Source organism: Salvelinus alpinus, chromosome 3 (genome assembly GCF_045679555.1).
Source record: "Salvelinus alpinus chromosome 3, SLU_Salpinus.1, whole genome shotgun sequence".
Lineage (NCBI taxonomy): Eukaryota > Metazoa > Chordata > Actinopteri > Salmoniformes > Salmonidae > Salvelinus > Salvelinus alpinus.
The window spans coordinates 36,324,509-36,340,956 of NC_092088.1; the positions used below are offsets into that span (position 1 = coordinate 36,324,509).

The 16,448-nt window shown below is 43.3% G+C and overlaps 1 protein-coding gene across 3 annotated transcripts in view; it reads right to left on the minus strand.

The window, feature by feature from the left end:
- Positions 1–16,448, minus strand: part of wdfy4 (WDFY family member 4) — a 199,370-nt gene that overhangs the window by 86,567 nt on the left and 96,355 nt on the right. For all 3 annotated transcript variants that reach the window (XM_071392623.1, XM_071392622.1, XM_071392624.1), the window contains exons 37-42: positions 11,449–11,575; positions 11,085–11,236; positions 10,475–10,713; positions 6,644–6,765; positions 6,351–6,533; positions 5,966–6,075 (exon numbers count right to left, since the gene is read on the minus strand). In XM_071392623.1, coding sequence (XP_071248724.1) covers positions 5,966–6,075; positions 6,351–6,533; positions 6,644–6,765; positions 10,475–10,713; positions 11,085–11,236; positions 11,449–11,575 — 933 coding nt within the window. The remainder of the gene's footprint in view (positions 1–5,965; positions 6,076–6,350; positions 6,534–6,643; positions 6,766–10,474; positions 10,714–11,084; positions 11,237–11,448; positions 11,576–16,448) is intronic.

Consider the following 16,448-nt stretch of genomic DNA (forward strand, 5'->3'; position numbering starts at 1 on the left):
CTTTCTAGATATAGGACAGACACTTCAAAACATCATTCCTTATGATTCGTTTTTTTACTGTCTTTTTTTGCCATTTATGAATGTGTTATTCAATGCGTTTCTATGGGCTATAGTAGTAAAGGCCGAATTCAATATTTTATCAAATGTATTTTTTTATACATAATTCTTATACCTAAAGGGGTACTAAAATTCAAAATCAAACAGCTGAATGATCCATGCTAAGACCATATTAAAACAATTCCATATGTTAGCTTAGTACACCCCCGCCCCCAACCCCCAAGAGCTTGAACTCTCATCCCTGATACAGATTGAAACCCTAGTAACTTTATATGGCATTCCAAAAGCTGGCAAAAATGTGACAATACAGTATAGAAGACAAAAACAAATGAAGGAAGAATTGGAAGCGAAATTGAAGAAATATTAAAGAGAGAGAAGAAATGGGCCGCATAAAGTTGATCAAATAAAGCCACATTTTAAAAGATAAACACACCGTCGCTGCCATCACCACCATCTATAATTTCATTTCTTCATTTGGACAAACATAATATATAGCATTAATTACCCTAATTAGCAGATAGCAACCTCATTGGCTCTTTAAACACTGCATTAAATAACATAACTAATCTCTTCCCCTATGCAATTAACACCACAACATCACACACTCTCATTTCCATTTTAATGACTTCCCAACAACGCACCAACTCTGATGATTGTGTGTGTGGGGGGTATAATGTGTGTGTGTAATGTCAACTTCTCTGTGTGCTGGCAGTGACTGGTGAGGAACTTAACGTGATTATTAGTCCTATTAATTATCTTTATATTGTGAAGGCACAGATAGAATTATAGAACGCTGCTGAATCCCTGAAAGCATTTGACTGCTCCCAGTCTGTCTGTCAGTCTCTTCATGCAGTATGCTGCTGATATCTGTAACCATTTATCATGGGCACCTTGTCTCAGGCACCAATGATAAGCATTTACAATCCTACACTCACCTGTAGTTATCTTCACACACTAGGACAGAAAGAGGAAGAAAGTGGCCCGAAACAGAGTGGAACCGGGAGGTACTGTACAGTACTATCTAAATTCTTTAGCGTCTAAGACGTTGGGGGGGTGAGGGGGAATATTTTAAGATGGTCATGCTATGGATCATTTAGTTTTTCACAATTCCTGACATTTAATCCTAGATAAAAAAATCCCTGTCTTAGGTCAGTTAGGATCACCACTATATTTTTATTTTAAGAATGTGAAATGTCAGAATAAAAGTAGAGAGAATTATTTATTTCAGCTTTTATTTATTTAATCGCATTCCCAGTGGGTCAAAAGTTTACATACACTCAATTTGCAGTTGGCAGCATTGCCTTTAAATTGTTTAACTTGGGTCAAACGCTTCGGGTAGCCTTCCACAAGCTTCCCACAATAAGTTGGGTGAAATTTGGCCCATTCCTCCTGACAGAGCTGGTGTAACTGAGTCAGGTTTGTAGGCCACCTTGCTCGCACACACTTTTTCAGTTCTGTCCACAAATTTTCTATGGGATTGAGGTCAGGGCTTTGTGATGGCCACTCCAATACCTTGACTTTGTTGTCCTTAAGCCATTTTGCCACAACTTTGGAAGTATGCTTTGGGTCATTGTCCATTTGGAAGACCCATTTGCGACCAAGCTTCAACTTCCTGACTGATGTCTTGAGATGTTGCTTCAATATATCCACATACTTTTCCTTCCTCATGAAGCCATCTATTTTGTAAAGTGCACCAGTCCCTCCTGCAGCAAAGCACCCCAACAACATGATGCTGCCACCTCCGTGCTTCACGGTTGTGATTCTTCTTCGGCTTGCAAGCCTCCCCCTTTTTCCTCCAAACATAACGATGGTCATTATGGCAGAACAGTTCTATTTTTGTTTCATCAGACCAGAGGACATTTATCCAAAAAGTACGATATTTATCCCCATGTGCAGTTGCAAACCGTAGTCCGGCTTTTTTTTGGTGGTTTTGGAGCAGTGGCATCTTCCTTGCTGAGCGGCCTTTCAGGTTACGTCGATATAGGACAAATTTTACTGTGGATATAGATACTTTTGTACCTGTTTCCTCCAGCATCTTCACAAGGTCCTTTGCTGTTGTTCTGGGATTGATTTGCACTTTTCGCATCAAAGTACGTTCATCTCTAGGAGACAGGACGCGTCTCCTTCCTGAGCGGAATGACGGCAGCGTCCTCCCATGGTGTTTATACTTGCATACTATTGTTTGTACAGATGAACGTGGTACCTTCAGGCATTTGGAAATTGCTCCCAAGGATGAACCAGACTTGTGGAGGTCTACACATTTTTCTTCTGAGGTCTTGGCTGATTTTTGGGGGATTTTCCCATGATGTCAAGCAAAGAGGCACCCGAGTTTGAAGGTAGGCCTTGAAATACATCCACAGGTACACCTCCAATTGACTCAAATGATGTCAATTAGCCTATCAGAAGCTTCTAAAGCCATCACATACTTTTCTGGAATTTTCCAAGCTGTTTAAAGGCACAGTCAACTTAGTGTATGTAAACGTGTGACCCACTGAAATTGTGATACAGTGAATTATAAGTGAAATAATCTGTCTCTAAACAATTGTTGGAAAAATTGTGTCATGCACAAAGTAGATGTCCTAACCGACATGCCAAAACTATACTTTGTTAACAAGAAATTTGTGGAGTGGTTGAAAAATGAGTTTTAATGACTCCAACCTAACTGAATGTAAAATTCCGACTTCAACTGTATTTGATTTTGAATTTCAGGACCTTTAGGATATGAAAATATATATATAAAAAAATTGGATAACATATAGATGTTGTCCTTTACTACTAAAGCCCATAGAAACGCATTAAATAACACATTCATAATAAGCTAAAATAAATCATAAGAAAAAAGGTTTTGAAATGTCTGTCCTAAATCTAAGAGATATAAAAAAACTCTGGAAATATATACAGTGCCTTCAGAAAGTAATTGAGGTAATATGTACATGTAGGTAGAGTTAAAGTGGCTATGCATAGATAATAAACAGAGAATACCAGCAGAGTAAAAGAGGAGGGGGGGACAATGCAAATAGTCAGGGTAGACAATTTATTAGCTGTTCATGGGTCTTATGGCTTTGGGGTAGAAGCTATTAAGAAGTATTTTGGTCCAAGACTTGGTGCTCTGGTACCACTTCCCATGCGGTAGCAGACAGAACAGTCTGTGACTAGGGTGGAGTCTTTGACAATTTTTAGGGCCTTCCTCTGACACCGCCTGGTATAGAGGTCCTGGATGGCAGGAAGCTTGGCCCCAGTGATGTACTGGGCTGTACACACTACCCTCTGTAGCACCTTGCGGTCAGAGGCTGAGCAGCTATCATACCAGGCAGTGATGCAACCAGTCAGGATGCTCTCGATGTTGCAGCTGTAGAACCTTTTGAGGATATGAGGACCCATGCCAATTTTTTTCTGTTTCCTGAGGGGGAATAGGCTTTGTCGTGCCCTCTTCACGACTGTCTTAGTGTGTTTGGACCATGACAATTTGTTGGTGATGTGGACACCAAGGAACTTGAAGCTCTCAACCTGCTCCACTACAGTTGTCCTGGCACCACACGGCCAGGTCTCTGACCTCCTCCCTATAGGCTGTCTCATTGTTGTCTGTGATCAGGCCTACCACTGGAGTTGTGCCTGGCCATGCAGTCATGAGTGAACAGGGAGTATAGGAGGGGACTGAGCACGCACCCCTGAGGGGCCCCCCTGTTGAGGATCAGCGTGGCGGATGTGTTGTTACCTACCCTTACCACCTGGGGAAGACCTGTCAGGACGTCCAGGATCCAGTTGCAGAGGGAGGTGTTCAGTCTCATGGTCCTTAGCTTGGTAATGAGCTTTGAGGGCACTATGGTGTTGAACACTGAGCTGTAGTCACTGAATAGCATTCTCACATAGGTGTTCCTTTTGTCCAGGTGGGAAAGGTCAGTGTGGAGTGCAATAGACATTGCATCATCTGTGGATCTGTTGGGGCGGTATGCACATTGGAGTTAGGGTTTCTGGTATAATGGTGTTGACGTGAGCCATGACCAGCCTTTCAAAGCACTTCATAGCTACAGACGTGAGTGCTACGGGTTGGTAGTCATTTAGGCAGGTTACCTTAGTGTTACCTTAGTGTTCTTGGGCACATTCGGAGACTTGTCCGAAACCCACTCCTGCATTGTCTTGGCTGTGTGTTTAGGGTCAGTGAAGGTGAACCTTCACCCCCTGTCTGAGATCCTGAGAGCTCTAGAGCAGGTGCACTTCAGTCGAGTCTCCTGACACATAGTGTTTGTGAGTCTCCCCGTTCCATAAAGTGGTCATAATAGTGTTGTAGGTCAAACCGTTCAGGCGCTACAGACTATTAAGACCGATTTTCTGGATGTCTCATGGTCTGACGAACACCGCTTGTTGCGGGGCCAATGTGATGAAAAATATATTCTGTTAAATCCTATTTCCTGACTGCTCTGCCTTTCAGAAGGTAGAGACCATTCATCAAGCAGTCGATGGTCTGTCAGCAGATGATATGATAAAGAAGAACATAAGATGAATCATGTTTTCATCAGATTTGTACCGCTAAAATTACCAACCCCTGTTTAGGTGGTTCGAGAGACACATACACACATACACACACACAGGAAGGGAGAGACATGCACAGACACACACACACACAAACAAACACAGTTTCAGGCAAGACTGAAAGACAGACAGACGCTGTAATTTCATGCCTGTGCGCATGGGTAATACGTCTCCACGTCCTGATCCAGATGGTGCAACGTCTTCATCTGCAGGAGGAAATAATGATGTGTGCAGCGTGTTTCGGGAGGAAAACAACAAAAAGCGCGTCTTTAACCTTCAACAGCAGCATGAGCGTGTGTGTGTGTGTGTGTCTGTGTATTACTACAGATACAACTAACAGATATCAATTACTGGGCCCACTGAGGGGTGGTCAGATGGGACAATCCAGATCCATTTACAGAAATAATCAAAACAAACCCACAGGGCTGGACAGACCAACGCACACAGCACAGTGACATTGGTGTGTGTGTGGTGCTTTAGTTGCATGTGGACATGTTTGACTATACTTGTGGGGACTAGACGTCCCCAGAAGAATAGTAAACAAACAGTTGACCAACTGGGGACGTTTTGTTTGTCCCCTCAAGGTCAAATACTATTTCTAGTGGATTAAGGTTAAAATTAGCATTAGAATTAGGTTTAGCGTTAGGGTTAGGAGCTAGGAGCTAGGGTTCGTTTTAGGGTTAGGAGTTAGGGTTAGGTTTAGGGTTAGTGTTAAGGTTAGGTTAGGTTTTGGGGTTAAGGTAAAAAAAGATTTTGAATGGGACTGAATTGTGTGTCCCCACAAGGTTAGCTATACAAGACAGTGTGTGTGTGTGTGTGTGTGTGTGTGTGTGTGTGTGTGTGTGTGTGTGTGTGTGTGTGTGTGTGTGTGTGTGTGTGTGTGTGTGTGTGTGTGTGTGTGTGTGTGTGTGTGTGTGTGTGTGTGAGTGTGAGTGTGTGTCTGCATGTGTGATGGTGTTTAGGGGAATGTGTGTGACAAAGAGGTCATGTAGCTAATGAACCCACATTCCCTAAGGACACACACACTCAAGGTCCTCAAAAGTATAGTAATACCAACAAACACATACCCACACTATGCTTACGCTACTTGTCCAGTGTAGTTTGGCTTTCCTTCATACCTCCCATACTATCATACCCATTTTGATAGGTGAAACGTTGACTCCATCTCATGCACCTTCTCCTGTGATGATGATGATTCATGATGAGTGTGTGTGTGTGTGTGTGTGTGTGTGTGTGTGTGTGTGTGTGTGTGTGTGTGTGTGTGTGTGTGTGTGTGTGTGTGTGTGTGTGTGTGTGTGTGTGTGTGTGTGTGTGTGTGTGTGTGTGTGTGTGTGTGTGTGTGTGTGTGTGTGTGTGAGTACGTGAGTACGTGCGTTACCTCCACAGTGCCAGTTTCTCTCCCCAGTCGTTTGTGGACAGAGCGAATAGCAGAGCTGATTACACCATCTTTCCTCTGGATGGTGCTAGTCAGCTTCCTCTTCACATTGCCTGACGGGACAAAAACCATCAATCCTTCAGTCAGACATACAAGTGCAAATACAAGTACAAATACAAGTGGAGGCCTGAGCATATTACAAGATCAGCAGATCATACTGATGTGGTTCACTTTTTCAGGCATAAAGATCTGATATTCTGTGCAGGCCTGCGTCTCACCTGTGTGTATACCTGAGTGATGTGTATGTACGTCAATTAATGTGTGTGGTTTCACCTGTTTGTATACCCGAGTGATGTCTGTCTATGTCCATGCCTGTGAGTGGTCTCACCTGTGTATAACTGCCACACCTTGAGTGCTGTCTCCTCCCACAGCGGGCTGATGTCACTCATGCTGACAGGTCCCATCCTCTGTGTCTGATTAGCTGAGAGCTCAATCTTATAGGTGTCTTCTAGAATGGTGCGTCTCTCAGTCAGGATCTTTGACCACACAAACTCTACTAGGGACATCAGCTCTGTAACACACACACACATTCAGCTCAATCTCATGGGTTATGGATGCAGGCCTTGACCAGGGACATCAGCTCAGCTGTCACTACTGTCACACATGCACACACAGTCCTACCTGTGTCAGAATCAGGTACTTGGCTGAGTGTGGTAGTGTGGCTGGTCTTGAGAGGGAACAGATGAGACAGGATTCTCCGCTGGTGTTTCTTGTGCCTTTCAAACCCAAAGCCTTCTGGGTAGCTGTAGGGCACACAAACAATATCCCATAGCATAAACCTACAATTAATACAAAGCCAGTGGCGACGCGTCATTAAGGGCAGGTGGGGCTGAGCCCCTGAGATAAAATAATAATAATAACAATAATAATACATTTATATATATATATATATATAATACACATAATTTTAGTTAAAATTATTTTAAATTATTTTGGCATGAATACATGTCACAAATCAGTTTGCAATTATTATTTTTTGAAATCCTTGAGTTAATACAAAAATGGTCTCTTTTTTTGCTTTCTTGATTAAGGCAGCTCCAAAATACAGGTGTTTCAGCCTAGCTCAGTGGTTTCTGTGGTGGTGGGGCAGCCAGCAGAAAATAGTGGTTGGTAATTTTCTCTAGTTGCGCTGTGATTGACTCAGTGTTCTGTCACTCATGGGGACACTACGTCACCGCTAAATCTACAGGGAGAGTTTGAAAATTCAAGCCCCTTGAGTGCTGCCATAGATTTACCTTAGAAATACACATCCTAGAAGGCTGAGGGTCAATGGTCACAGATAAAATTACATCAAATCACGTGGCTTTACCGTAGCTTTGATTGGACTGATCATGTCAACATCATACTTTCAAAATCTTAGCTAGCAAGCTAGACAAGTAGTCATCATCATGAATCAAGTTGACAATCTACTGGCAAATCCATTATAGATAAAATAAATTATAGATAAAACGTATCAGTGCTCATCAGGCATTGGACATAAATATTACACAACAAGTAGGAAATCGCATATTCAACAATGAGTGGTTTGGAAGGAATCAGGGGCTAACTGCAAGCTTTGCAAAGCAATCACTAGCCTGCTATTCAGTGGAGATTGTGGTCCAAGTCTGGGTTTAAGGGTCTCTTTTCCAAGCTCAAAAGGATACATTTTCTCATGCAACACCATGGGCCAGAAAAGGTTGAATACATTGGCCATGCTGTCAATCCAGCATGACTTCTGTCGCATTCAAAACAACTGGAAACTCGGAACTGGGAAATCTCAGACTTCAGTGAGTTCAAGACAACTGGTCAACTGCTCCGACGGGGAAGATATGTTTAGAACGGTATTCCAACTCGGAATTCCAAGTCGGGAACTCAGGCCTCTTTCTAAAGGTCCGACCTGAAAATCACTGATGTCATGATTTAAATCATATTTTTTCAGTTCCCAGTTGTCTTGAAAGCACCATAAATCCAGAGAATGCCAAACTTTGATGACTAAATTTGCCCACAAGAAGGACCGCTGTGCCACCTTCATGTTCAAATGAGCACAGCACAACAAGGTGAGTCAAAAAATGCATTGTATGCTGTTGCATAAATTATGTAATATGCCAGGGAGATATATATATACTGTAGCTAAGAAAGTAATGCTAAGTGTATGTTGTGTAGTAAGCTGATAGTTGCCCATGTGCCTCACCCTAATAATTTGGTACCTGCGGGGACAGGGTTTGGGATTTAAAATATATATATATATATTCAACCTCTCTTTCGTGTCGTCTGAGAATCCCAAATTCCCCTCTTCAAAGGGGGGGACACTCTTGACCCAAACTGCTACAGACCTATATCTATCCTACCCTGCCTTTCTAAGGTCTTCGAAAGCCAAGTCAACAAACAGATTACCGACCATTTAGAATCCCACCATACCTTCTCCGCTATGCAATCTGGTTTCAGAGCTGGTCATGGGTGCACCTCAGCCACGCTCAAGGTCCTAAACGATATCTTAACCGCCATCGATAAGAAACAATACTGTGCAGCCGTATTCATTGACCTAGCCAAGGCTTTCGACTCTGTCAATCACCACATCCTCATCGGCAGACTCGACAGCCTTGGTTTCTCAAATGATTGCCTTGCCTGGTTCAGCAACTACTTCTCTGATAGAGTTCAGTGTGTCAAATCGGAGGGTCTGTTGTCCGGGCCTCTGGCAGTTTCTATGGGGGTGCCACAGGGTTAAATTCTTGGACCGACTCTCTTCTCTGTATACATCAATGATGTCGTTCTTGCTGCTGGTGAGTCTCTGATCCACCTCTACGCAGACGACACCATTCTGTATACTTCTGGCCCTTCTTTGGACACTGTGTTAACAACCCTCCAGGCGAACTTCAATGCCATACAACTCTCCTTCCGTGGCCTCCAATTGCTCTTAAATACAAGTAAAACTAAATGCATGCTCTTCAACCGATCGCTGCCTGCACCTGCCCGCCTGTCCAACATAACTGCTCCCTCTTAGAATATGTGGACAATTACAAATACCTAGGTGTCTGGTTAGACTGTAAACTCTCCTTCCAAACTCACATTAAGCATCTCCAATCCAAAGTTAAATCTAGAATTGGCTTCCTATTCCGCAACAAAGCATCCTTCACTCATGCTGCCAAACATACCCTTGTAAAACTGACCATCCTACCAATCCTCGACTTCAGCGATGTCATTTACAAAATAGCCTCCAATACCCTTCTCAATAAATTGGATGCAGTCTATCACAGTGCCATCCGTTTTGTCACCAAAGCCCCATATACTCCCCACCACTGCGACTTGTACGCTCTCGTTGGCTGGCCCTCGCTTCATACTCGTCGCCAAACCCACTGGCTCCAGGTCATCTACAAGACCCTGCTAGGTAAAGTCCCCCCTTATCTCAGCTCGCTGGTGACCATAGCAGCACCCACCTGTAGCACGCGCTCCAGCAGGTATATCTCTCTGGTCACCCCCAAAACCAATTCTTCCTTTGGCCGCCTCTCCTTCCAGTTCTCTGCTGCCAATGACTGGAACGAACTACAAAAATCTCTGAAACTGGAAACACTTATCTCCCTCACTAGCTTTAAGCACCAGCTGTCAGAGCAGCTCACAGATTACTGCACCTGTACATAGCCCATCTATAATTTAGCCCAAACAACTACCTCTTTGCCTACTGTATTTATTTATTTATTTATTTTGCTCCTTTGCACCCCAATATTTCTATCTCTACTTTGCACATTCTTCCACTGCAAATCTACCATTCCAGTGTTTTACTTGCTATATTGTATTTACTTCGCCACCATGGCCTTTTTTTTGCCTTCACCTCCCTTATCTCACCTCACTTGCTCACATTGTATATAGACTTATTTTTCTACTGTATTATTGACTGTATGTTTGTTTTACTCCATGTGTAACTCTGTGTTGTTGTATGTGTCGAACTGCTTTGCTTTATCTTGGCCAGGTCGCAATTGTAAATGAGAACTTGTTCTCAACTTGCCTACCTGGTTAAATAAAGGTGAAATTTAAAAAATATATATATATATAGGACAAAACACACATCACGACAAGAGAGACACCACAACATTACATAAAGAGAAACCTAAGACAACAACATAGCCTGGCAGCAACACATGACAACACAGCATGGTAGCAACACAACATGGTAGAAACACAACATGGTAGCAGCACAAAACATGGTACAAACATTATTAGGCACAGACAAACTCACAAAGATAGAGACATCAATACATCACGCAAAGCAGCCACAACTGTCAGTAAGAGTTATCCGCTCATCGTTCCCTTATGCCAGAGTTTGCCCCACCAAGATTTACATGCTAAAATCGCCACTGTACAAAGAATCCATGATCATAAAGCCAATCATAGGTCTGACTTTTTAACACCCTGTGTACGTTTGTGTGTGTATGAGTGTGCGTACACACGTGTGTGTGTGGACGTATGTGTGTAACCTACCTGCCAGATCGTATCAACAGTAGACAGTGCAGCAGGCAGGCAATGAAGTTCACGTTGGCATTGTAGGTTGCCAGGACTACGTCCCAGCGCGCCATGACCACCCGCAGCGTCCTGATGACAGCTTCCTGTTCGGCCTGTGTGTGTTGTGGGCGGGACAGGAAGTAGAGCAGGGCTCGGTTGGTGCTGGTGTAGAGGGAGGAAACTGTGTTCTCTTTCTGTGATAGGCCCTTCTCCAGCACCTGACAGGAAACAGCAGGTGAAAACATTCAGACGGTTGCAGATAAACAGAAAGCCTGTGTAACATTGTAGTCGCGCTGTGTGGAATTGTGGTTGCAGTTGCAGTTGCATGCCATGTCACCGACTTGGAAGTCGGACATCAGACTGCTAATTTGTTATCCATGCGTTGTGAGATAGGGCAGGCGACTGCAACGTAGTCAGCCTGGAACGCTACCAAAAATGTTATGAATATAGCTGAATATAGCTGACAAATCTTGACTTACTCAATAAATGAAGAACAATCATGTTTGTGTTTCACATTACATTTTTATCTGAACATTCTTTAACATTACTTTCACCCATGGGAGCACATAGCCTTCAGAGTGTTTCTCACCACCACTATCTGGTCAGCTAGGAAGGTGAGCAGGTTCTCTGGCTCAACCAGAAACATGCCGCTGTAGAGTTTCTCCAGAAACTTCTGACTGAAAAGCACCATGTTCTCCATCAGTGTGGCCATCTGCCCCTCAGGTCTCTGGGAGTTTGACTCTGGTGACAGAGAGGGAGAAAGATCTGTTGAGTGACATGATACAATATTTTATTGTCCATTTGCATGGGAAATTATTTTGTGATTGTGTGCGTGTGTGTCTGTGTACGTGCGCGAGTGTGTGCGCATGTGTGAGGTGTGTCTGTGTGCCTGTGTGTGTGTTTATGCCTTGTTGGACATGTGTGAGTGCATGTGTGAGGTGTGTGTGCTCTACCCTGTGTGGTGAGGTGTGTGTTATGTTCATTCTCCTGGCTGGTCATGTGGATGATTTCCATGAAGAACTCAAGCAATTCAGTCTGGAAGACCTGTCTCCGCTCCAACGATGCTCCTTCTGGGGAATACTGCAACACACGCACACACACACACGCACACGCACACACACACACACACACACACACACACACACACACACACACACACACACACACACACACACACACACACACACACACAGAGAGAGGGTTGAACATGTGCTCCTAAGATAGCAGCCATCCCTGTCTTCTCTCCATCTCCCTTGGTGTTTAGCTACAGGGACCACGTTTAGATGCATACCAATATCCCGTTATTATTCGGGATCCACAAGCATTCTGTTTTTGAGTTGACGCAAATACATTACCTTCAGAAAGTATTCACACCGCTTGAATTTTTCAAAAAAAATTGTGTTACAGCCTCAATTTAAAATGGATTACATTTAGATTTTGTTTTGACTGGCCTACACACAATACCCCATATGTCAATTTTTACAAATTAATATAAAAAATGAAAAGCTGAAATATCTTGATTCAATAAGTATTCAACCCCTTTTTTTATGGCAAGCCTAAATAAGTTCAGGAGTAAAAATAAAGCTTAACAAGTCATATAATAAGTTGTATGGACTCAACATATATTTTTTATGACTACCTCATCTCTGTACCCCACACATACAATTATCTGTAAGGTGCCTCAGTCGAGCAGTGAATTTCAAACACAGGTTCAACCACAAAGACCAGGGAAGTTTTCCAATGCCCGCAAAGAAGGGCATCTATTGGAAGACGGTTAATATCCTATTGAGCATGGTGAAATTATTAATAACACTTTGGATGGTGTATCAATACACCGTCACTACAAAGATACAGGCGTCCTTCCTAACTCAGATGCCGGAGAGCTAAGGCCAACGGTAACTATAAAACAGTTACAGAGTTTAATGGCTCTGATAGAAGAACTGTGGATGGGTCAACAACATTGTCGTTACTCCACAATACTAACCTAAATGACAGATCGAAAAGAAGGAAGACTATACTGAATATGCATCCTGTTTACAATAAGGCACTAAAGTAAAACTGCAAAACATGTGGCAAAGATAGAAACATTATGTCCTGAATACAAAGCACTATGTTTGGGGCAAATCCAACACAACACATCACTGAGTACCACTCTTCAAATGTTCAACCATGGTGGTGGCTACATCATGTTATGGGTATGCTTGTCATTGGCAAGAACTAGGGAGTTTTTTAAATGTAATTTCCTAGAGTGAAACCTGATTCAGTCTGCTTTCCAACAGACACTGGGAGACAAATTCACCTTTGAGAAGGCCAATAACCTAAAACACAAGGCCAGAAATACATTGGAATTGCTTACCAAAATGACATTGAATGTTCCTGAAAGGCCTAGTTACAGTTTTAACTTAAAGTGAAAATCTATGGCAGACTTGAACATGTCTATCTAGCAAAGATCAACAACCAACTTGACAGAGCTTGAAGAATTGAAGAAAGAATAATGTGAAAATATTGTACAATCTAGGTTGGGCAAACCCCATTTAATCGACTGGTCGATAGGCTGTTGGTCGACAAATATGTTTTTCGTCGAGCAGTTGCAAATATACAGTACCAGTCAAAAGTTTGGACACACCTACTCATTCAAGAAAGAATAATGTGAAAATATTGTACAATCTAGGTTGGGCTGACCCCATTTAAACGACTGGTCGATAGGCTGTTGGTCGACAAATATGTTTTTAGTCGAGCAGTCGCAAATATACAGTACCAGTCAAAAGTTTGGACACACCTACTCATTCAAGGATCTTTCTTTCTTTGACTATTTTCTACATTGTAGAATAATAGTGAAGACATCAAAACTATGATAAGACATATATGGAATCACATAGCAACCAAAAAAGTGATACAAATATCAAAATACATTTTATATTTTAGATTCTTCAAAGTAGCCACCCTTTGCCTTGATGACAGCTTTGCACACTCTTGGTATTCTCTCAACCAGCTTCACCTGGAATGCTTTTCCAACAATCTTGAAAGAGTTTCCACATATGCTGAGCACTTGTTGGCTGCTTTTCCATCACGCTGAAGTCCAACTCATCCCAAACCATCTCAATTGGGTTGAGGTCGGGTGATTGTGGAGGCCAGGTCATCTGATGCAGCACTCATCACTCTCCTTGGTCAAATAGCCCTTACATAGTCTGGAGGTGTGTTGGGTCATTGTCCTGTTGAAAAACAAATGACAGTCCAACTAAGCGCAAACCAGATGGGATGCCGTATCACTGCAAAATGCTGTGGTAGCCATGCTGGTTAAGTGTGCCTTGAATTCTAAATAAATCAGTGACAGTGTCACCAGCAAAGCATCCCCACACCATAACACCTCCTCCGCAATGCTTCACGGTGGGAACCACACATGCGGAGATCATCCGTTCACCTACTCTGCGTCTCACAAACTAACGGCAGTTGGAACCAAAAATCCAAAATTTCGACTCATCAGACCAAAGGACAGATTTCCACCGCTCTAATGTCCATTGTTTGTATTTCTTGGCCCAAGCAAGTCTCTTCTTATTATTGGTGTCCTTTTGTAGTTTCTCTGCAGCAATTCGACCATGAATGCCTAATTCACACAGTCTCCTCTGAACAGTATATGTTGAGATGTGTCTGTTACTTGAACCCTGTGAAGCATTTATTTCTGAGCCTGGTAACTCTAAGGAACTTATCCTCTGCAGCAGAGGTAACTCTGGGTCTTCCTTTCCTGTGGCGGTCCTCATGAGAGTTTCATCATAGCGCTTGATGGTTTTTGCGACTGCACTTGAAGAAATATTAAAAGTTCTTGACATTTTCCGTATTGACTCACCTTCATGTCTAAAAGTAATGATGGACTGTTGTTTCTGTTTGCTTATTTGAGCTGCTCTTGCCATCATATGGACTCTTTTACCAAATAGAGCTATCTTCTGTATACCAACCCTACCTTGTCACAACACAACTGATTGGCTCAAATGCATTAAGAAGGAAAAAAACTCCACAATAACTTTTAACAAGGCACACCTTTTAATTGAAATACATTCCAGGTGACTACCTCATGAAGCTGGTTGAGAAAATGCCAAGAGTGTGCAAAGCTGTCATCAAGGTAAAGAGTAGCTACTTTGAATAAATATATTTAGATTGTTTTAACACTTTTTTGGGTTACTATATGATTCCATATGTGTTATTTCATAGTTTTGATGTCTTCACCATTATTCTACAATGTAAAAAATAGTACAAATAAAGAAAAACCCTGGAATGAGTAGGTGTGTCCAAACATTTGACTAGTAAAGTATATATATTTTCCTATGGCAGACGAGACACCTGTCTGATTCACGCCTGTCCCAGTGGACTAATCCATTGCGGAGGCTGCGGGGATGGTACACCAGTATCACCAGTAGTACATTTACCGTTAATTCCCATCATTTCTAATCTACAATGTTTGTTTGGTTAAGGTTATTTCTGTTAATGCATTCAATATACACTGCTCAAAAAATAAAGGGAACACTAAAATAACACATCCTAGATCTGAATGAATGAAATATTCTTATTAAATACTTTTTTCTTTACATAGTTGAATGTGCTGACAACAAAATCACACAAAAATTCTCAATGGAAATCAAATGTATCAACCCATGGAGGTCTGGATTTGGAGTCACACTCAAAATTAAAGTGGAAAACCACACTACAGGCTGATCCAACAATGTCCTTAAAACAAGTCAAAATGAGGCTCAGTAGTGCGTGTGGCCTCCACGTGCCTGTATGACCTCCCTACAACGCCTGGGCATGCTCCTGATGAGGTGGCGGATGGTCTCCTGAGGGATCTCCTCCCAGACCTGGACTAAAGCATCCGCCAACTCCTGGACAGTCTGTGGTGCAACGTGGCGTTGGTGGATGGAGCGAGACATGATGTTCCAGATGTGCTCAATTGGATTCAGGTCTGGGGAACGGGCGGGCCAGTCCATAGCATCAATGCCTTCCTCTTGCAGGAACTGCTAACACACTCCAGCCACATGAGGTCTAGCATTGTCTTGCATTAGGAGGAACCCAGGGCCAACCGCAACCAGCATATGGTCTCACAAGGGGTCTGAGGATCTCATCTCGGTACCTAATGGCAGTCAGGCTACCTCTGGCGAGCACATGGAGGGCTGTGCGGCCCCCCAAAGAAATGCCACCCCACACCATGACTGACCCACCGCCAAACCGGTCATGCTGGAGGATGTTGCAGGCAGCAGAACGTTCTCCACGGCGTCTCCAGACTCTGTCACGTCTGTCACATGTGCGTGTGAACCTGCTTTCATCTGTGAAGAGCACAGGGCGCCAGTGGCGAATTTGCCAATCTTGTTGTTCTCTGGCAAATGCCAAACGTCCTGCACGGTGTTGGGCTGTAAGCGCAACCCCCACCTGTGGACGTGGGGCCCTCATACCACCCTCATGGAGTCTGTTTCTGACCGTTTGAGCAGACACATGCACATTTGTGGCCTGCTGGAGGTAATTTTGCAGGGCTCTGGCAGTGCTCCTCCTGCTCCTCCTTGCACAAAGGCGGAGGTAGCGGTCCTGCTGCTGGGTTGTTGCCCTCCTACGGCCTCCTCCACATCTCCTGATGTACTGGCCTGTCTCCTCGTAGCGCCTCCATGCTCTGGACACTACGCTGACAGACACAGCAAACCTTCTTGCCACAGCTCGCATTGACGTGCCATCCTGGATGAGCTGCACTACCTGAGCCACTTGTGTGGGTTGTAGACTCCGTCTCATGCTACCACTAGAGTGAAAGCACCGCCAGCATTCAAAAGTGACCAAAACATCAGCCAGGAAGCATAGGAACTGAGAAGTGGTCTGTGGTCACCACCTGCAGAACCACTCCTTTATTGGGGGTGTCTTGCTAATTGCCTATAATTTCCACATTTTGTCTATTCCATTTGCACAACAGCATGTGAAATGT